This window comes from Ciconia boyciana, chromosome 18 (genome assembly GCF_034638445.1).
Source record: "Ciconia boyciana chromosome 18, ASM3463844v1, whole genome shotgun sequence".
NCBI lineage: Eukaryota > Metazoa > Chordata > Aves > Ciconiiformes > Ciconiidae > Ciconia > Ciconia boyciana.
The window spans coordinates 11256334-11278581 of record NC_132951.1 but is presented as its reverse complement, the minus strand read 5'-3'; the positions used below and the strand labels follow the sequence as shown (position 1 = coordinate 11278581).

The 22248-nt window shown below is 50.3% G+C and overlaps 1 protein-coding gene across 1 annotated transcript; it reads left to right on the top strand.

Moving 5' to 3' along the window:
- Positions 1–42: 42 nt before the first annotated feature.
- Positions 43–21757, top strand: TPRN (taperin). Its single transcript, XM_072882745.1, has 5 exons — positions 43–1214; positions 1252–2315; positions 16881–17064; positions 17331–17461; positions 17849–21757. Exons 1-5 carry the CDS (start codon positions 113–115, stop codon positions 17909–17911), a joined length of 2544 nt encoding a protein of 847 aa, XP_072738846.1. The 5' UTR covers positions 43–112; the 3' UTR covers positions 17912–21757.
- The last annotated feature ends 491 nt before the right edge of the window (positions 21758–22248 follow it).

Below are 22248 nucleotides of genomic sequence, written 5' to 3'. Positions count from 1 at the left end.
CCCCGCGGAGGGCGGCCCGGGGGCGGTGCCGCGGCGGGCGGCGGGGCCTGCTCAGGTGCGGCGGGCGGAGGCGGCGGCGGCTCGGCAGCGCAGTGTGCCCTGAGCCGCCGCCATGAGCAGCGCGGAGCCGCCGCTCGGGGCCGGGCCGCGGGCGCAGCCCGCCTGGAAGCGGGAGATCCTGGAGCGGAAGCGGGCCAAGCTGGCCGGGGCGGCCGGCGGCGAGCCGGAGCCCCCGGCGGGGGAGCGGCTGGTGGTGGCGGAGAGCCTGGGCCCGCTCCGCGAGAACCCCTTCATACGGCTGGAGAGCGAGCGGCGGCGGCTGCGGCAGGGGCTGCCCGGGCACGGCCCCGGGGCGGCGCGGCCGCTGCAGCAGCTGCTGGAGCTGTACAGCGCCGTGCCCGGCATCCGCACCATCCGCGCCGACAACATCCTCATCATCGAGTCCCAGCCCGACGCCGCCGCCTGCTTCGCCGAGGGGGACGCGCTGCCCGGCCGCCGCCGGGACCCGGCCGCCGCCGCCTCCTCCCCGCCGCGGCGCCCCGACCCGCTGCGGGAGCTGCTGGCCCGCCGGGGCGCCGCCCTCGCCGAGATCCGCGCTGACCAGGTCGTCATCTACGAGGCGGCCGAGCCGCCGGAGCCGCCCGAGGCGGCCGAGCCGGGCACCGTCAGCCGCCTCCTGGAGAAGTTCGGGCAGCGGCCGCGGGGCCGCCGACGCCGCGGGGGGGAGGCGCTGACCGGGCACGGGCCCGGCGCCGTGCCAGGCGGGGCGGCTGCTCCTCCTCCGGCGGTGCCGGGCTCCCCCCGGGCCGGGCCGACTGCTCCTCCGGTGGTGCCGGGCTCCCCCCGGGCCGGGACGGCTGCTCCTCCGGCAGTGCCCGGCTCTCCCCGGCCCGGGCCGGCCCCTCCGCAGGTGGTACCCGGCTCCCCCCGGGCCTCCGCGCCCCTCCAGAGGGGACCCAGCTCCCCCCGGGCCTCGGCCCCAAAGGCGGGACCGGGATCTCCGCAGGCGGTGCCGGCCGCCCCCCAGCCGCTGCCGGCTCCCCCTCGGGCTGCCGCCCCCCCGGCGGTGCCGGCCGCCCCCCAGCCTGCTGTCCTGCAGCCGGCTCCCCCCCGGCCTGCCCCGCCTCAGCCCGCGGCCCCGCAGCCAGCTCCGGCTCCTCCCCGGGCTGTCACCCCCGCCCACAGCCCCCGACGGTCCCGGCTGCCCCCGGGCCGCAGCCCCCGACGGTCCCGGCCGCCCCCGGGCCGCAGCCCCCGACGGTCCCGGCCGCCCCAAGGCCGCAGCCCCCCAGGCCAACTGCTTTCTCCACAAGATCGGCTCCAACTCCTTCACCGTCACCCCCCGGGGCCTGCCCCCCGGCAGCCGCGTCCCCGAGCCCGGCGCTGTCCCCGCTGGCCGACCCGTGCTGCCCAAGGGGCCACCAGTGCCATCCGCCAGCGCTTCCCATGCCAGAGCCAACACCAGGAGGCCAAAGCCGGAGGAGGCCGAAGCGGAGGTGTCGCCCCTGCCCAGTGCCAGTCTGGCCCCCAGTGCCACCGGCTCCACCCAGCCGCTCTCCGCCTCTGCCCCCCGGGCCGGGGGCTCCTTTGAAATCCACCCGGCCCCCAAGCCCGACTTGGCTGCCATCCCAGCCCACGACCTGCAGGCCCAGGCCCTGGCCAAGCTGCGCCTGAATTCGCGCAATTCCTTCCTCTTTGTGCCCCGCCGCGAGGGCAGCCTGGCTCTGCCGCCGGCCCAGAGTGCCAGGCCAGGGCCGCCACCACTGTCCTCGGAGGAGAAGGCACTGAAGGAGCCCCTGAGGGCATCTGTCACGGAGCAGGAAGAGCCTGTCACTTCCCCACCAGCGTCTCTGGATCCGTTGGTACCTGTGACTTACATTGATGACATTGTGGAGCCGGACAGCGGGGAGCTTTCTCCCAGGGCTGGCTCGGCTGCGAGGACGGGGAGCTTGGCCGATCAGCCTGGAGGAGCTGGCCCTGACCTGGAGATGGAGTTTTCCTCCGTGCCCCTCTACAGACCACACTCTGCCCCCCACCAGCGGGGAGGCAGCACCTTCACTGTCGTGCCCAAAAGGAAGCCCGTTGCCTCGGGGCTGCACACTCTCACTGATGCCAGCGGAAGGCCACAGCGGGAGGAAGAGGAGGAGGAGGAGGAGAGCAAAGGAAAAGGCAAAGCCGTGGAGAACACTGATGGGCCCCAAGCAGGGATGTCCCATAAAAAGCGCTACCCCTCGGTGGACGAGATCGAAGTGATTGGGGGTTACCTGTCCCTGGAGAGGTCCTGCATGAGCAAGACGGGCTCGCGCCGCAAGAAGGTAACTGCCTGGGGCGCCTTTGTGCTGAACAGCCAGGCTGAAAGTAGCTCGGTACTACTTTTGGCTTGTCTTTCCATGAGGCACCGGGTGGGAAGGTGGGCAGTGTTTTTCTGGTCCTTTTGAGAGCCAGAGGCTTGCCCTCAGGGAGGGGACGCTGGGTGCTGTTCCATCAAGTAGATGAGGGTGGGATATGACCTGTGATAACTGCAGGGCCTGTCCCACAGTCGATTCTTGGAGGTCTGATAACGCAGAGTAAAATATTTCAGGTATTTAGAAAATCGAGGTGAGTCGCATGGTTTGAATGGCTGTGGACTTGCCCCTCTCTAGCTCTGCTCGCTGTGTCTGGTGGGTGTTGGACATGTTGAGCTCCCCGTGGTCACTGCCCGGCTTGTGACACAGTACGGTGGGCAGTGTGGCGTTGACGTCTTCCCGCATTAGTGATCTATTGATAGAGGCTCAAGAATTAGGTCTCTATTAGGCAGAAAGGGATCAGCAACAGTTTAACTCCCCTTGATAGGATTATACCACCTGGCTGCTCGTTCTGGATGTGCAGCTGCATCTCTGAAGATCTGCGAGATGTCGATTGCTTCACGTGTCTTTGGAGCGAATGCCAGGTTTTCTTAGTGCTTGGAATCTGACTTAGATCCTTGTGAGCCTTACATTGAGAATTAATCTTTGAATGACTTGGTGAAATGCAACTGGATGTGATCAAGACACAGTCATGCTGAACGAGCGGGTTATTTTGCTGCACTGGAGGAGTAAGCGTGAATTGTTCGGCTCTGAAAGCAGTATGCCGAGGTGACAAATCCCGATTTCTAGGTCTGCGACGTGACATGTTTTTCCATAGCGGGAAGAGTTGTTTGACGTTCCGTTACCTAAATTCGACTAAATATTTGATGGACTGAATCCACATGAGTGCCTGAGGCACTGAGCATTATAATTTGAGGAAATCCTTTGAATAGGGTGCATCTCATTTAGAAGGGAGGCAGGGAGTGCTGTTTCTCGTGGCTTAACATTGTTAAATTCCTTAATGAGAGCACGCAGTCTGTATTAATTTGATCGTGACTAATGCAGGTAGCAGATCTGGAGCATGAGCGCCATGAGATCCAGAATAAGCAAATAAGCAGGAGTGTTGATTCTTGCTCAGTGGTCCTGCAGTTTTTCCTTGTCCTCCTACAGGGAAATGCTTGATCGGACTGGAATTGTTCTGCTGCTTAAATACCTGCTGGATTGCACTCATTCCAGCTGTTTTCTTGGCTCTGCTCAGTTCAGTTTGGGGTATTAATTGGATTTACACCGAATCAAGTGTGTGGTATAAATGGTGAAAATATCAAGACAACATGTTACAGTTACGGGTACTCTTAGGATGGAGCAGAAAACACAGAGGAAACCTCGCGGGACAGGCACTCTTGGCTAAGCCTGGCTTCTGCTGCAGCCAGAGGAGCTGATTTCTCTGCAGGGTGGTGCTGTTGGGGCAGCAGCCTTGCTGGTAAAAGAATAAAGCCTCAAGTAAGCAAAACCAATTAAATGGCATGCAGTGGAAGCCATCCTTAACAGTACAAAAAGGAGGGAGGGAGACGAGGGCAAGGCTAGTGCAGCAACTGAATTGTTTAAGGTTGGTCAAACACTGGAACAGGAACCCAGAGAAGTACTGGCATTTCCATCCTTGGAGCTATTTGAAACTTGCCTGGGGAGGGCCTTGAGCAACTGATCAGGTCAGACCTGCTTGGAGCAGGAGTTTGGGCTAGAGACCTCCAGAGGTCCCTTCCCAACATAAAATATCATACGATTCTTTGAAATTGGTTAACATCTGTGTTGTCTGTTCTGCGTTGGATTTGTGTGACGTTGGGCAGGTTGTGTAGCTTCTCCGCCTATGTTCTTATCAGCTTAATAGCATTAATTATCCCACTCTGCAGGCACTCTGAAGACGAAGTGTGCTAAATACTGCAAGATGCATATACAGCAGTAACGGCGTTCACTAAGAATTGTACGTGGGGGGTGTCCTGCATGAGAACTTGCATAAAGATCTAGTTTCTGAGAAGAGAGATGTTAAAAGGCAAAAGAGGAACTGCCTGTTACATTGAGGAGCTCAGGAGGCTGAAACAAATGGGGACCCTTGGGAAAATTAGATCCAGCTTAAGGAGAAGTAGTAGAGACACAAGTTTCTGGGTAAAATTAAATGTGGCAATGTAGTCATTTTCTTTCAGTTCCCTTCCTGCTAGGGGTGGCAAGCATGGAGCTGGACTTTGTAGCCAGGGTTTAGAAGATGCTGATGCTGTAGCAAATGGAAAGATTTCTGTTTACTCTTAACCTAGAGGATGTTTGTGGCTTTAACTCTGGGTAATAAGGCTGAGTGTTGATGCCTGAAAAGGAAGGACCTAGTATTAGGATGCATTCCTTGGTTTCTTCCCAAGAGATTGCTGTGTGTCGCCAAGGCAACCGGCCAAAAACAAGGGTTCTGATTTGTAGATATGTCGGGGTTTTCAGAAACTTGATTTTGGCCTGAATTGGGCAGAAGCAGACATTTCCTGTGAGCTGGAAGCTGCAGTTCTTTACTAAAACCAATGTCCCTTTCTCTTTTGGGGGCATCAAAATCAAACCTGATGCTGATTTCAGTGAGCAGCCACCCGGGTCTTCTGGGGTGATTCTCTCCAGGCAGACCTGCTGGATGAGCCCACCTCTTGCTGAGCATCTTCCTTTCCAAACCTTGCATTGGATTTGCTGAAAAGTCTTTAAGGATGCTTCAGGCTCAAGAAAGTGGTGTTTAGTGGTGACTTGGAAAACTTCATCCACTTGCTGATGCCCAGCAGGAATCTGGGCGAGACGAACAGCAGGTCTAGCACAGCCTGGAAATGTTGCGTTCCTGTGGATCGGCAGGTGTCTGTCCTTACAGTCAGGGCTAATGATTTATTAGGAGGGAGAGGGATGGTCGTGGCAGTTAGACTGCATGTTCTGTGAGATGCAAATTGTGTTTTTTCTTCAAATGTGGAAATTCGGCTTCCCTTTTCTGACCTCTTGTCTGGCCACTCATTGCCTGACTATGTAGAGATGCCAGCGACGTGTAGCTGACTCGGTCCATGTCCTCTGGTCCATTCCTCCATGGCTTTTTGGAGTGGGAAGGTGGCTGGGACAGGGTGGGAGTGGGTTCCAGCGCTGCTCTGGTCTTCGTGGAGAGAGCTCCAGCCCCTGTTCTTGGCTGCAGGGCTGCTGGTGGCTGCAGGACTTGTGACTTTGCTGTGGCCTGAGAGACGCTGCTGGTGTTCAAGGCCTTTCAGGAAAAATAGCTTTATCGCTCCTTCCAGACACTTCAAATATGTGAAGCAGCTGTTTGTTTTGGGGTTGGAGCTGGATCTTGAGGTGATGAGGGAGAGAGAGAAATGCTGTTCCTGTGTCAGAATAAAAAATGGGTTCCCAGCTCTCTTGTGCAACTAGAGCTGCTGGGGTGGGACAGTCATCGTTCACCCGTGGCTGTGAAGGTGTACGTGGTGTTGTGTATGATGGGACACGATCAAGATCCGCAGGTGGAGGGCAGAGCCCCAGCTGTGCTCGTCCTGGGCACCGGGCTGCCTGTGTGGGCAGGGCGTTTGAGCTCTTGTCCTCCTACAGGTGCTAAGATTCCCTTCAGGACGGCTCATCTGCTCTGGCTTCTTTGAGACCTCTCCAAGCGCTATCACAGTTAGTTCAGATAAAGCCGTGGGGGTGTGACTTCAGCTTGAAAACTAAGTGAACGTTTGCAGCTTTGTGCTGGGTTTCAAGCGGAGTGCTGGGCAGCTGCTGGAACAGGCTGGTGACCTGTCATCTCTGAGGGCGAGGAGAGGATACGTGCGCCGGAGTGGAAGGAGACCTACTGACCTTTGGTCTAAACAGGGGGTGGGGGAGAGGATGCAGAGCGCTGTTGGTGACCCCTGTTCAGTGCTCGTCTTCGTACTCTGTTATTACAGAAGAAGTAAAGACACTTCACCCTGACAGCAGCCCCAGGAGGAAGGGGAGGCTTTGCTGCAGGATGTGGATCTTTGGGATCTCGGAGGATAAAATCTAGTTCGACTGAGCTGGCAAGAATCAGTCTTGGTTTGGTTACCTGCCAGAATAACGTACAATAAAGTTGTCAGCAAGATAGAAATCTAGGTTTCTGTGAAGCATGTGACTGGCATGTTGGAGCAAGTGATTGGAAAGGACTGCGAACGGCCGAACCAGCTGGGGTCCTGAGACGTAGTCGTCTGCCTTTAAGGCTCCATGTTCTCATCTTGCTGGAGGCTGGACTCTGCCGTGAAGGTCCTGCATGTACAGAATTTGCCCCGACTGTGCTCCTTCCTTATGTCTTGTCACTCCTGCAGTTCATCCCAAGTCACAATATGTTTGTCCTCTCCAGGACCTGGTCCTCTTGGGGATCCTGCAGGAGAGGTGACTTCTGGCCAGGCCACCCAAAGTCCTGTAAATAACAGGACTTGAGAGCCAACAGATAGCAGACTGTTGATGGTTTTAATGTTTTTTGCTTGTCACAATTGGCAGTTTGCTGAGTGCTAGAAGGTGAACTGCAGCCTTCTGTGAACAGAGCTTACAAGAACAAGGTTGGCAGGATGCAAACAGTTGGAGTCTAATGCTTTCCTGCTTCTTTGCAAAATTATCTTCAGAGATGTTCAGTTTCAGCTGAACTTCAAAAAGTTCCAGCTTACCTGGACTTTAGCACAGTCCATTTTCGAACGTTTTGAGCTGTGTAATGTCTGAATATGGCTTCCAAATGCCCACTTAAATGTCTGTTAAAGAATTATTCTAAACAACCCTCAGCTTTTCATCATGGGCAGGACTGGGCAGCAGCTTTGTTGGTCTAACCTGCTGAACTTCTTGCTCTGTAGCTTTCCATCTGTTCAGTTCTGCTGGAGATGGTCTCCTGTGAGAACCAGGTGTAGGCTTGAGATGTTGGCAGGGATGAACACTTCCAACTGTTGCCCAGACCTGTTTGGAGCAAGTCTGCACAGTGTGGAATCTAAATACCAGTGACTGCCTGAAGTATTTTTTTGCAATGTTTAACAAAGTAAATTAACCATAACACAAGTAAATTAACCTGGTAGTAGAAGCAAAAATCTCTCTGCAAAAATTACTTAGATTCATCTCTGTGTTTTGGAGGGGTCAGGACAAAGATTTGTGTTATTTAGCTCTTGGAGAGCTGCGTGTTCCTGTTCTATTTTCTGTCTCGTGGCTGTGCTCTGCTGGGGCAAATGCATCTGCCACCTTTAAGGAGGGGCTGTAGTATGTATCCGATATGGATGTATTGCATTTTTGGTAGATGAGGTCAGCAGTGACAAGTCTCGCTCAGAAAATACGTGTCTTGGATGATCAGGTGTGGTCCCTCCCCTGCGAAGGTGATTTCCACTAGCTGTCAGATGTGAGCAGGCTGTTTGCCCCAGATAGTGCAATTTCCCTGCCCTTTTCTAATTCTGGTGATTTTTAGCCTATGATGTTGATGGCTGAAGACTCTAGAAATCAGGATCTTGTTGTGGTTATAGTTTTTTTTAAACCACCTCACAAGCTGCACCTGAGACTGTCGGTGGGGAAGTAGGTTGTTGTTTGTTTCCCTGCTGCTTGCCAGCTCCTTGAAGTGCTGGTACTTTGTTGTACTAAACCCCTGGCAGAGCAGATGAGTCATATTGATCTCATCTCTGTAGTGGGAAATTTTCTGTGACTGAGATTCTCCATGGCCTCGCCGCTCCCATGCTTTGCCTCGTGCTGCAGCGACAGTCTGAGCTGCTCCCAAATTCTCCCCACCTCTCTTCCTCCTGTCCCCTGCTTGCCTGCCGCTGTTGGCAGTGCAGGGGACGGGACAGAAGAGCTAAAATAGAAACTCTTACGCAAATAGGAGACGAGCCTGCCTTTGAAGCTGGTTAGGATGTGCCCAGGGCTCTGCCCGCCCCAGAGCTTGAGAGGAGATTTGGAGTGCTTTGTGCTCCAAGTTCTGATCACACGGATTACAATTAAGGTTATCTTAATCGGTTTCCTTAATTGGTGAACCAGATTGGAGATGGTTTATAATTTCCCTCCATCTCAAGTATCCAGCTTGTCTTGGGTTTGGGTTTTCCTCCCCACTCTGCTTTTTCCAGTACATGGTCACGGTGTTCCTAAGAGCTGAGGAAGTACACACTCAGGCTGGCTAGGGCAGAAGTCCTGCTTGTCTGTGTTATGTGTGGAAAAGGGTAGGAAAAATTAAAATGTTTAGTTTCCAGGTTCAGTGGCAGTAAAGGACATCTCACTAAGAGCTGCTGCAGCAGCATCTCCTTCACCTCTGGGGTTGTGCTCACTCCCTTCCCGAGTGAAACCTGGGCAATATAAAATCTATTTACAAACCCAGACCCTTCCTAGTGACTGCAGTGGGACGTGGGTATGCCGTGAAGCTGTAGTGATACTGCTGTTTGGTCAGTTTGTGTAGGAAGAGTCATGTGAAGCGTCTGGATCACACAGAGAAACTTCACAAACATCCTGGGAAAATCTGGACTGAAGGAACTTGGTGCTGATGTTTTCTGAGAAGTGCCCTTCAGATGATCTTGGGAACTTGGCAGGATGGAGCTGCTGTTTTGTAGGCATTTGAAGGTCTATAGACAAGCTGAAGAAAATATCTCAGACATTATGAGAGCAAAACACTTGGTGCTTAGGGAAATTGTATAGCTTGCAGCTAGTGAAAATGCAGGTCTGAGGGCATATACGTAAGCCTCGTGGTGAACTTGCTGCACTTAGTCACTTCTCTTCGAGGAAGTATCTTTTGCATATTAGTAGTACAGAAAAAGGGCAAGAGAGACATGAACTCTGTCATGCAGCTAATACTGTTCACATCACTGAAGCCTTTTGGTCCTGAAGACTAGAATGAGCTCCTTGCCAGGGTGGGAAGTAATTCTGTTCCCAACCTCCCCATATTTCCTGGGAAATGATGCTCCATCTGTCCCATTCCAGCTGGAGACTGTTAATTTGCACCAAACCGAGGTATTTGTTTGGACAGCTCTGATCAGTCTTGGTTGCACAGAAACATTTGTGGGTGGCATCTCCTAGTGCTGCACCACATTGTAGCCACAAATTGTATGCTCAGAGTTGCCTGTAAAGCAGAATCCTCTGCTCTTTGGGAGTTTTGTGCCTTGTTTATGAAGATACCAAGCCTTGACACTAATTGTATCTTGTTTACGCTTGCTCTCTTTGTGTATTCAGATGAGATCTGTTTCGTATGTGTAGGGAGATTTGCCCAATTCTTATGGGCCAAGTAAGTAATATTTGAATTGCTTGTTAAACTGTGGAAGGCTCTGGCTCCTCTGTCTGCAGATGTGCAAAGGAATGAAGGGATCCTTGGGTGAATAGCTGCTTTGTACCGTGTCAGACTGGGACTCCAGCTGCTCTGTGGTTGTTTGGGCGCTGGAATCTCTTCTTGTCCGACACAGTCAAGGGAAGAGTTAACAAAGCTGCCTGCCCTGCAGTGCTCTCCTGGACTGTCCCTACCCTGTCACTTCTCATCAGGAATTTGAAACTTCCCCATGTCTTGTACAAGGAGTTTAATATTTCGAATGTCCATGCGTTGCTCCTATCTACCATGTGCTTCAGCATATTGGTTACACAGAGCTGGCTTTGTGGGTTGCCTTGTAAATTGAGACTTTCTTGTTTTGCCTTGTGGCTTGGGAGCTGGGATGCGATCCTGGAGGCAACCTCTCCTTTGCCAGCAACACAGTGCTTCCTTGACATGCTACTGCTGTAAATCTTTAGTGCTGCTAGCTCTATTCAGTAACTAACTCTGTGATGCAGTTAATGGTTGAGGAAAACTCAGTGTTACTCTTAGGAAACGCTTCTTGGAAAAGCATGATCGGGTGAGCCTATGGTGGAGCACCCAACTCCTGTGCCCCAAATCTCCTCTTTTTATACAGAATGACAGAAAAGTACATTTGTGAAGTGCCATCTGCAGTTTTCTGGGCATACTTAGGCTGCTTCAGCCATAGCAGTACAGTGTTAATCTGATATAGGAACCAAGACTCAAGTCCCCTCCATTCCTAGGGGTACCTGTCAGGGAAAAACTCTTTCTTCCTGTGTCAAGGAAAGGCTTTAGAGGTACAAAAGCTCCTTATCTTTTCCCAAATGATAGCAAATGCCTTGTTAATATGCTGATGCTACTGCAGCCCCCAGGGTACTATTCCAGGCTGCCACACATAGAGATTGTGCCTGGAGTTACTCAACAATTTGGGCTGACACGTGACCACATTTTCAGGACAAGTACAGGCATGTAGATAAGCTCATTGCTAACTCCTATGAAAGGGCTAATTTTCCCAAAAATCCTTTATCTAAAAGTTTCAGAGAGAAAACTGCATTGCACGGGAGTTGTCTAGATCATTGACTGCAGGTTGTAATGAAAAAACTGAAGGTCCCCGCAGAGGTGTGCAGTTTATGAACTGCTCCTCCACCTCCTTTTACTAATCTGATGATCTGTCAGAATGGTCAGACTGGCTCAGATGGAAAGACCAGGGTAAACCCTTTGGGGATCTTTGTCCACCATAAATTATCTGCTTCTACCCTCTGTTTCCATTCTCACAAGCAGTTATTTGTCTGTGCAGGGACCTTCCTTCTCACCCCATGGCAGTGTGGAGCTGGGAGGTTCTCGTGTGTTAAGAGACCCTCTTCTTCACATGGATCCTGAGCTCTGCTGGGCAGAGCCTCCACCAACGTACCCAATGGGTTTTGGTGCTTGAGGAGCTTTCCTGCCCAGCTTGGGGGGCTATTTCTTGCAAACCTCTATGGGATGCTCTATGTCAACAGGCTTCCTGATGCACTCCCAGCTGTCTGCTGCTGCAGTTTTCAGGTATCTGGTATGATGTCTTGTGCTTTTGTCTCGTTGACCAAATCTTTAGACAACCAGTGCAGCAGCAAATGTAGCAAAGCTCAATGGAAGACTGCACAGAAGCACAAGGTTCTTCAAAACCCTGATTTTGTTAATGCTTGTTCTATCAGATATCAATCAATCTCTCTTTTGTATTCATGCTGAATTGTTGTCCACCCTTCCTGCAGATACCAGCCAAAACCCTCCTGCTGCTGTTGACTAGAAGGGAGGAGGCATTTGATTGACGAGGTGTGAAAAGCTGCTTTAAATCACACCCAGCAGCACCTCGACAGCCCATGCATGTCCTAGGGAGTCAGTGCAGTCCCTAATTTTGTCACTTCAGGATTATATTGCTTGGGGAGAGAGGATGATTAGAGGAGAATTAGTACCTAAAAAGAGCAAATCTTGATGCCTGGTGCTACTCAGCTGTTTGGATCTCAGGAAGTACTTGGATAGCATAACCACATTACCGAAAAATTGTTATGTCCCCCTTGTCGCGACGCAGCAGCCACTGCCCTCTTATCTGGTCTGCAGCAGCAGTGCGGCGGGTTTGGACATGCTGGAGGTACTGTGTGGTGTTAGCAGGGGCAGGAATAAACTCCAGCTTGTGCTTCATGACTTGCCGTCCCATCCGGCTCCTCCGCACACTGAGCGGGGACGGCAGCGGCGCCCCTTGCAGCCTCCTGCAAGAGCCAGGGGTTTGGGAGACGGCTGTTCTGTTCGCAGTCACTCTGCGGGGAAGGGGAAATGGGCTCAGTCGTTTTCAGTCCCATTGTAGGCTGCTATGATGGGGATCAATATGCTGACTCTGACTCTCCTTGCTGGAATATAGTAAAAAGGTGATTTTTTTTTCTCTTTTTTTTTCTTTTAATGCCTAGAACAATTTTTTTTTTCTTACTGTTATAAGGTGAAGATTTGGATTGCCAAAGAGGTTCCTGTTTAAAAGGTGTAAAACACCCCACCTTACCACTTTGGCTTTGCCACATCTGCCAAGAAGCAAATGTGATAATGGGTGGAGAAGAGAAAAGCCACACTAAAGAGATTGCTTCTGGAGTTGAGGGTGCAGATTAACCCCATGATTTGCTCCTGAGACTTACAGAGATATCCCTGGTCTGTGAGAACCCATTAGGTGTTTGCTCTTTCATTAACTGTGGAGTCTTGCAGACCTTCCCACCTCAGCTTTTGGAGGCAAGGTGTCTGTTGACTTTCATTGTTCATGTTGCAGGTTGGTTTCTGTAAACTAGTTATTTTTATTTCTAATATGTCTCTGTTCGTGGGGGCTCTTTTGTTGTTGGTCTGGGTGCAGACTGGGTCCTGACAGGCTGCATCCCCTGAAACAAGGTTGGCTTCTTTTTTTTTTTCTTTTCTAAGTTAGCCCTGTATGACCACTCAGATTTATGCTTGTTGGGCAATGTTTACCCTAGCTTCTCTTTCCTGGGTACTCTATTACTCATTACTGTTCAAATCCTAGCAAATAAATAAATTATTTTTTCTTATGGCAACAAGAATTTGGTGGCTGAACAGCACAATATTCCCTGAAAAGCCCGCCTTATTCTTCCCAGTGTGGCTCTGATTGCTGGGCAGAGTATTAATATATAGATATATGGGTTTGGGTTGGACCCTGGTTTTGTGACACAGTTCTGGGTGAAGCATTCAGCTGGGCAAATAGTGACAAATCCTAGCAAACATCCACAGCTGAAGGGTGCAAAAGTCTTTCTTTCCACAACTGGCAGCTGCTGCTGAGGCAGAAATGGGGAAACCACTGCTGAGACATGATGAACAGAGTTCTCTGGCTGGGCTCCAGTGTGCTTGGCTCCTCTGGGATACGTTTTTCTTCTAAAGAAAATGACCCGTCTCCTTTTGTGTTTCCATAAAAGTCTGTATGGTCTGGCAAGGGGCTGCTGGCTGTGCAAACCTGTTGTTTGTGCCATTACTGGGCTCTTGATTTTTCTTTTTAGATGGTTTCTGGGACTGAATCTGCCTGTGTTCCCTATGCACAGTGCTCAGTTCTGCTCATCAGCTGCTCAGAGGGTTTCCTAAGGCAGCTGTGTTGACCCATTATCTCCTAGTTTTGCCTGAATAAGTTGCCCTCCATCTTCTGTTGGATCAAGCAGAGAAGCTTTGTGCTTCCCCTGAAACCACCTCATGCCTGGGGAGGGGAGCTTGCAGGGCAAACCCAGGCGATGCCACAGCAGGTTTATTGTTTTGAGTTTGGGGGCTGCTTTTGGGGCTCTCGCTCTGCATGGGCAGGGGGGATGTGCAGGTGCGGGGAAGGCGGATGCTCGTGCAGAGCCTGTTTGCTGGGCTCCAACCTTGTGCCAGTGCCTGGGTGTTCCTCTGGTGTTTGCTTTACCTGGGTGCGTCTTGAGTGTTTTATTGCAGAGCGGCCGTAGGGCTCTTCCTACTTCTTGGTAGCAGCGTACCGGGTGCAGGGGGGTGGGACGCTACTGTAGAGCAAGCCAGTGTGGGGGTTTTTTTTGGGGGGTGGGGGGGGAGCGTCTTGCGCCAGGGTGCACTCATGCCAAGCAGGACTGCCTGGTGTCAGCCTTTGTGTAGGCTGCGCAGGCCTAACCAGAGGTCTTGCTGAAGCAGCAGATTATCTTCTTATGAGCTCTCCCCCAGGCTGGGGCCCTGGGTGCGTGGGGCTGACACTGCTGTGGTTAATGTTTGCTCCTTTCGAATAGCTTCGGCATTGCCTCCTACAGCGTTGCAGCCTCTCTGCAGCAGGTACCCGACAAACTCTGGTGGCAGAGCATTCTACAGGACACCCAGCCCGGCTCCAGGGAGCAAGCGTGGCCCAAATTGAATTGGCTGTGGGCAAGTGGGAGCTGCTTTAGTTCAGGGCTTAGGCTGGGCTGTTGGCCTGTTGTCTCTGGGCACTGCATGGGGGGTGTCTCCTGGTCATTTCTGCTGCTTTCTACTCTTTGGTTTTACTCCCTGGTGAGGCTGTTTTCTCCTCTTGCACTACACGCAGCTTTGGTCCAAATTGGACTCACAGTCATTTTTCTTAGAGATTTCCTCCTGATAGCAGAAAACCAGGAAAACTTAGTTCCATCTCCCAAGCTTAAATTCTAAAACAAGGCACATCTCTTCTGTCCCCTTTATTTTCTGTGTTTCGCCAAGTACTTCTTGCCATTCAGCACAGTTGCCAGCACTGGTAAGCAGCCTGCATGCAGTGTCTGGTTCTGGGATAGTTTCTGAGCTTCCAGGAGCCCTGGCTACCTCTACCCTCGTGGCCTTCGTGCCTGGCAGCATGGCTCATCCCCGCAGTACAGACGCCACATTGTGAGCGGTCGCTGCCTGCTCCGCTGCCTGGCTCGGATCAGGGAGCATCTAGGTCAGCAGCAGGGGTGAGAAATTCAGGGAACAGCAACTGGGATGCTCTGATCTTCAGGACCATTTTATTCCAACCCCTTTTCTCTGAAATATAATCATTCCTTTCCCCATGTGTCCCCTGGAGAAGGTCAGAGCGGCTCTGGCCAGGGCTGGGGCAGGGAATGAAGAAAGGCAGCTGGTTGCCCTCTCTGCTGTTTCTGTCCTGCCTTCTCCTGGGAGCATGGTGAAGGAGCCAGCCTGTGTCCAAGGTACATCCTGGACTCGGGCAGAGTAGCACAGAGCTCTATCGTGTGTATTTGCAGCGCAGAGGAGGCGTTAGGTACTCACTCTGTTACCTGGGTTTGATTCAAGCTCCCCTCCTTGCTTTTCTGAAAAGCAGCAGTGAAATGCTGACTGTTTTGCCTTGAAAACCCTTATCACCCACATAGCTCCAGCATGTCTGTCTGTGGGCAGCGCAGGATAACGCAGTAGCAGGCTGGCTCCCGCTCGCTGCTGGTTTGCAGGCTCTGGCCCCCCGTGCAGTTGCAGGTTTGGCTTCAGAAGACCCCGTTGGCAGCAGCAGCGTTGCGCTGGTGCTCTGTGTGCAGGAGATACAGAGAGGTGGCAGCTGCTGTTGCAAGAAATACGTGCATCTGGGCAGCACGCGTGGTTGCTTGATAGCTGCTTGGGGCCACATGCCATTTCTCAGGCTGTGGTGTATTTTGTATGAGGAAAACTGTAAATATGGCACATGGGGCAAATGTGCTGCACTCTCTTCTTGCCAGTTATTGCACAGCATCAGAAGAGATCTTCTGAACCATCCGGCTCCTACCGCCTGTCACAAGCAATCCTGTCCTTTTAATTCTGTTCATAACCCTATTAGCTCAATTTTAATTGTAGGTAGAAGTAAAGGGATCACAATACCCTCTTAGGCAGCTGCTCCTGAACCTTGATCTGCATTGGCTAGATACTTCTTACTTTTGGCGTAAATTTATTCCTGGCAAGCTTATCCTCGTTTGTCTGTTGTATGCTGGCATCAGCAGTTCTTCTCTGCTCCTTGGTGTTTATTTTCTTGGTGTACTTACTTGCAAAGAGCTGTTATGCTTTTTCCCAACCTTCATTTTTACTAGTGTGAACAGGCGGAACCTCCTCTCCACCTGTTGAGGTGACTTGTAACCAGATCTTCTAAGCAGAATGGTAGATAGTGATTAGGACATGTAAGGCTGCAGGGGAACAACCCCTTCCCTCAGCTTTTCCTTTCAACTTGGAAGAGGATATCTGGAGTTACTGTGTCTGGGTGTCCTGGATAGATGCAGAAACTGGAGCAGGTCCCGTGGAGGCTACCAAAGTGCTCCTGAGGCTGGAGGAAATGGCATATGAGGAGAAGCTGAGGGAGCTGGTTTGCTCAGCCTGGAGGAGAGAAAGGGGGAGTCCAATTGCTGCCTTCCACTACCTGCTGGGTGTTACAGGGAGGATGGAGCCAGGCAGTCCCTGTTTCCAGTGGAAATGCCTTGCTTTATTCCTGGTTTATTTAAGCAGCATCCTAATGATGATTACAGTCCTGTAGCCAATCCAAAATTTTCTTTCTCAGTTATTCACAGGTGATGAACTTCTCTTAGAGCAAGGGTTGATCTTAAATATTGTCCCATTTCTAGTGTTCTTGCTCTCCAGTTTTCTGAATGACCCATAAAATTCTGTTTTTCCTTTGATGAACTCCCATGTTGGAGTCATCTTCGTTCTCAGTCTCCTAGTTATTGTGCAAAGGTCACTAGTGAGAATACTAAACAAAACTGGTTTCAAAACGGAACCTTTAAGTATCTCCCACTTGTCCAGTATTTTCCCTCTCTATTACCACCTGTTACCATCTCTCCTATAGCTGCTTCCATCTTCTCACTTTTGGTATTAAACCTTGTTTTGATCTAGCTTAAATAGCTTTTTGCCAGGATGTCCTTGCAAAAATGTAGTCCTGATCACTGGTGTTTCTACTGTCTAGAGCATGGGTACACCAATGAGTTGGCAGGCATTGGCGATGTCGCCTTTGCAACATGAGGATGCTCTCCTATCCTCCTTGGCAACACTGATCCCTCTTGAGGGACATGTCGGCAGCTCCTCCTGGCTGCCGGGCATCACAGTGTTAGATGATGGCAAAGTGTGTGCCGGGGCAAAAGGCCAGAGGTACTCTCGACCTCTCAGCCTCCCGACTCCATCCCATCTATTTGCCTATCTGCCTTTGTGGTTTGTCTCAGCGCGGTAAGAGATTCGGCAAGGCAGGTGGGGAAAGGTGGGGGGATATGCAATGGCTCCTTTAAACCAGGGTGAAGCCCTGGGGTGGGAGGTGGTCTTTGCCAGAGCAAATGTTAGGGTCAATGGTTTCTTGTGCTGCTTTCTAATAATTCTCCTTTGCTGTTGTCTAGATGAAGATCTCTTTCAATGAGACAAGTTTGCAGACTATGTTTGAGTACCCGTCAGAGAGCTCACTGGCAGAAGAAGAGGAGGAGGAAGAGGAAGGACGTGCTTCTGAAACAGAGGAGGACAAGTCTTGCACCTTTTACATTCCATGCCCAAATAGCACTTTGCATCCCAATACACCTAACTCAGGTGAGCGAGGCACTGTGTTGGCACTGTGGGGTTATTGGTGGTGTCTGACACTGTCCACGTTTCCTACAGACCCTCATGGGGCTCCACACAGGCAGAAATGCTAGTGGAGGTGACTTCTGACAGCAGAATTGGGGCTTAGTGGGGACAGGGCTTCAAGCAGAACAGGGAACTGCAGATGGGCAGCTTCCATGCTGTCCCTGCCAGGATCTTGATGCCACTTCCTTTTGGGGCAGTGAGAAATATTCACGTCAGTTTTGTCCTTCCAGCAGATTTATCCAGCTATACCCCAAAGCACTCCGTGAAGTTCAGCGAGTGGCAGGAGCAGAAATATGAGGAGATGCCTGCTGCAGAGGGACCCCTCCCAAAGGAAGCTGATTCCCATGGGAACCAAGTCATGGTGAGACTTCAAATAAGCAGGTCTTGGCTTTGTCCTGCTGTGCTCTCATCTTGGTGCTTGGGTTGGTCTGGACAGTGGATGGGACAGGATGTGCCTTCCACTGAACACCTGTGTGCGTGTTCGCTGCCCAGGGAGGTGTGCCACCGCTCACAAAGGGATCAACACAAGATCCCACTGCCACTAGCAGACCTGCCTCTCCGTGTATGTGTAAAGGAGACTTAAGGCAGCTGGGACACTTTGTACTCCAGGGCATGTTTGGAGGGGGGAATTAAATGTGCTCATTAGGCCCAGGCAAGGTGCCAGTGTAGCCTTCACCGACCAAAGGTGTGGGTACTCATTTGCTTTGGATTTGATGACACCTCCACGTCAACTCTGCTTTCTCCACAGCTCACCCCAGCAGAGAAGGGCGGACTCTCCGATTTCAGCAGCGAGCCTGCTCTGTATTTTTGATCGCTTCATCTTCTAGCCTGCAGCAGCGGCTGCTGGACAAAACGTGTCAGTGCACCTTCCAAACGTCCATGCAAGCAGCATGGAAATAAGCTTCTGGGTCCCTCCCTCACCACAGTTTTCGTTGGATCCTGATGCCAAGGGTGGACTAGATGCTGTTGGGCATCTTCGGAGAATATTTGCACTGGATTCTGGGACCTAACTTTTAAGGTGTATGATATATTCTACCTGTGGCCTTGCATATTCCTTGTTCAAGATCAGCTGCTGATTAGGCAAGCATCTTAAGAACAGATCTGTAATCCCGGGATGGATGTAGATTCTCTCAGTGCTTGTCTGAGTCCGCCCATCCAGCCACTGTATGGGGTCTAGACGGCTTTTGTAATACTTCTCCCATCAGAGCCCTCAGTAAAGAATGGTTCTGGAGCTGGAGCACTGGGAGTATCTGGGCAGTTAGCTGGATTCACAGAAGTGGTTGTGATTTGACAGCTAGATTGGGTGTCAGTTTAGAAAACCATGAAGGTTCATGGTTTGTTCTTGGCATGTTTCTGGGTCTAATTTCACTGAACCGTTGTGGTATTGATGTGCCAGTTAGGTTCTTGTGAAGGAAACGGAACGCAGTGTGTGAGGGATGGGAAGCGGAATAAATGCCTTTAGTTTTAGGTGTAATTTTTGCACTGATCTGTAAGGAAGTGTCCAGACTGGCTTGAGCGTCTTGAAGATTCCCAAACATTGGCCATAGCTTTGATCTGTCCACACGCGACTCTGGTGTCCAGCCTCTAATAACAGCTGATTGTGCTTCAGTTTGCCAGTTCCTCTTGTTGCTTTGTTCAAGCATCTAACGGGGCCAGGCCCAAGATTCACCTGTCTTGGTTGGCGGGGAGGCTTCATTCTAGCCATGCTTGCTCTGCTCCTCTCATGCAAAGCACAGGAGGGCCATTTCACTCCTTCATTCTGCAGAACTTGAACAAGGAATATGAATTTTTTTTCTAGGATTTTTATAGTTCTATTGTAACTGTTTAATGCAGCCAATATGCAAAAGAATCTGCTAGACTCTTCCATGTAAGTTTTCTACTACTGTAAACTCAGGGTCAAAATTGCACTCTGGAAAAGACAGAACACTGCTGCTAATGTGATTTGTACTTCTGGGATTAAAAGAAATGCGGTTGGAATAGATATGGCCTCTTTGGGCTTCATGAAATGAGTGGTACCCAGCGTGTGGCTCTATCCAAAGGAACAGGCTGGTATCTTTGATGGAATTTGATACTTTTATTGGTGTGTCTGTTATATAGAGATGATGAATGTCTAGTCAAGCTGACAGTGGTCTCTGAACTGAAAATGCTCTCCATACCTTGCACTTGCTTTGGTGAATATTGTAGGAGCAGGAGGAAGGTTGTTCTGCTGAAAACCACAGTCAGGACTAAAAGTTAGGACATACCTACTTCTAGCTGTTCTCTTCTGCCCTGGGTGCCTAAATATTTCTGGAAATAGAATGCAAAAAAAAAAAAACAACCAAAAAAACCAAAAACAAACAAAACCAAACCCAAAAAACTCAGCAGTTTGTTAGACGTTGGCTGGAGGGGCCACAAAGGAACGCTTTCCACCTCTTTGCACTTCTGAGGCTTGTCCTTTTCAAACTAACTCGAGATCTGCTCCCCGCGTGACCTCCCAGGAGCAGTATGTGGCTGGGAGTGCATCTGCGTCTGACATGACACAATACCATGGAAAGAGCAGTGAATCCCATGTGCTGAGGCTTCTCCCATTAATGAAATACTTCAGGACAAGATGCTGAGACTGGGGTAGAATGAGGAAAAAATGCAGGACTGCTAGTGACTGCAAGATTTAAGGGATGAGTGAGTTACCAGATATGTGGAGTTAAACACTGAGCAGTGCCCACAGCCAGTAGCTGTGCAAACAGCCAAAGGAGGTCAGGGACTATGTTTGAAGAGAAGGCTATGCACAGCTTTTCTAGCAGAAAAAGTCCCAGTGAGCATCTTGCACTGTGGAAAAGCTCAGGCCGGTATAAGGCAGCTCTGTCTCTAGATTTGCAACTTAAAAAACCTGCAGCTGGTGAAGCAAAAGCTGCTTGCAATTAAAGTTAAGAACAAGGTGTCTGAACTAGTCCTGACTTAGTTCTACTGTGGATCAATGAGGAATGCTAAAGCCAACAATATCCTACAGCTTCTTCCTTTGACTTCAGCCAACTGAAGAGCTGCTCTGGTACTCTGCCTGCTGTTCTCAGTGAATTAGCCCTGTGCCTACAACTTCTCTGGTTAGGACAGGCTCAGTGGAGGTGTGAGAGTGCAGAGCGTGCTTCTCAACAGGAGCACGTGGTGGCCTGGTGTGCTGCTGACTTCTCTACTCCTTCCAGTTTGCCTGCTCTACCTTGTAGCTGTTATTTGTACGTCGCTGAGCGCTGCCTTTGCACTTCCTGGCTCTGTACTCTAATCCCTATCTGTACCAGATGAACTCTTAGCTTGTTCTTGGCAAAGAAAGGTGAATGCTGTTTTGAGGGCAAAAGCATTAGCTGGTAAGTCACCTCTGTGGATATGCTTCAGTATCACTGTGCTCAAAATAAAGGGTATTTTTTATTTTTTTGTAGATGCCTACTCTGATCTGTAGCAGTTGAGGATTAACTTTAGTAGATCTCTAACTAATACCAAAGTGCATCTGAAAGGAAAATTTACTTCTGCAAAACAAAGACTTTTATTAAACGTGGCATCCTTGTACCAGAACAGCAGCTGTCCCAGACCAACAGGACTTTCCAGGTTGAAAAGCAAGTTTAGGAATGCTTTTGTCCACGTGCTTGTTTTTCTTTTTCTTTTGAAGTGCTTTGTGGCTCACTGGCTTTACCAGTATTCCCAATTTCTCCCTTCAGGACATCTAGCAATGTCTGAGAACTCTCCAGAATCTGGGAAAGAAAGAAATAAAAATAGCTTATTTTTACATAAACTAACTGTTTCTCTTATGAGTTCCCTTCGAATTCAGCTGATCTACCTTGCACCGAGAGGGATTCTCCAGCCCTTACAATATCTAAGTCTTGGTGACGTATTGTCCTATCTCACTGTGGGAATATCTGTGGAGAAATTTCTCTGGTTCGTGCCCATATTCTGAATATGAAACACCTTAACAAATTTATCTGTCTTGGGCACAAGGCAGAGAACTTCCTGATGCAGGCTGTGGGGTGAACTTTAGTTGGTTATTAAGGGAGATGTTGATAGCTGGGCTTTAGATCAGTATTAAATTGTACTCAGCTGACCCAGTTTCAGCTGCCTTCCACTGTTAAAACTGCACACTTTAGGTTTCTTGCTTAAAGACTAACTCAACTCTACAATGACTTTAAGTCAAACTAAATCTTTCCTTTTATTAATTTCCTTCTATTTTTAGCTTATATTCTACATAATCTAACACTCCCACTTACTATGCACTAGGAAACAAGGCTACAACAGGTTTAGGAGATCTTGCTGCCTGTCCGTCTCACCATTTTAAAGTTTTAACATGGTGGACACTGTAACAAAAGGTGGTAGTGGGGTTGTAGTCCCAAAGATCATTTATGTTCCTGTGAACTTGTGAAAGTCACTCAGTGGTCAGAGAAGAGATGAAGGTAAGTGTCCTGCAGGACAAGACACCAGTAGAACATGTTGGGATCTTGCCGTCTTGTCCATGGAAGAAGGTGGAGTCCTGCGACTGTCACAGGCTGGGGGAAGGCAAGGAGTGCGATTACAGACCAGAGACGTACAGCCACAGGAAAGGAACTTTGTTACTGGTTTCTGTTTGCAGGACGTCCACATTTCCTCTCTTAACCAGCTCTGCTTTTTACCTGCTGTGACTGTCTTGTAACTTCAATAAACATGAATTCATTTGTAGGCTGGGGGGTTGTGACTTGTATCTCAGGGAAGGTTTCTTTTAAAAGGTGCTGTTTGTTCGTGTAGCTTTACAACACAATTTTGAAGCTGATAAATTTTTATGCAAGTTCCCCCTTTTGCCCCAAACCATCAGGTCTTGAAATAGGCTGAGAAAACAGCTCCAGCCTCATCTGAAAAATAACTGTCAGGGGAAAGTACTGAATCTGGGAGATGAAGAGGATCTGATGCAGAGTAGTGACCACATTAAAAAAAAACCACATGGGGAAAGGAGAATGTAGGCAGCAGCTAAAAGGGGAAGGGGTGCTCTCCACCTGAAACAGCTCCTTGTTACCAATAGCGGGAAGATCATTGCGTATCTGAAAGTGAGCTGGAAAGATCCTTTTATTTTTTAAAAAAGCTGATCAGTGTGTAATTCAAAAGTGAATTCAGCTGTCATCCTATGCGCAGGATGAAGCAGTCCCTGCCTGGCAGAGTTTA

Coding starts and splice junctions, on each gene's coding strand:
- TPRN (XM_072882745.1), top strand. CDS start 113: ATGAGCAGCGCGGAGCCGCCGCTCGGGGCCGGGCCGCGGGCGCAGCCC. Junction 1,215..1,251: donor GTCCCGGCTGCCCCCGGGCC/GCAGCCCCCGAC, acceptor CCCGGGCCGCAG/CCCCCGACGGTCCCGGCCGC. Junction 17,065..17,330: donor TCCCAATACACCTAACTCAG/GTGAGCGAGGCA, acceptor TTGTCCTTCCAG/CAGATTTATCCAGCTATACC.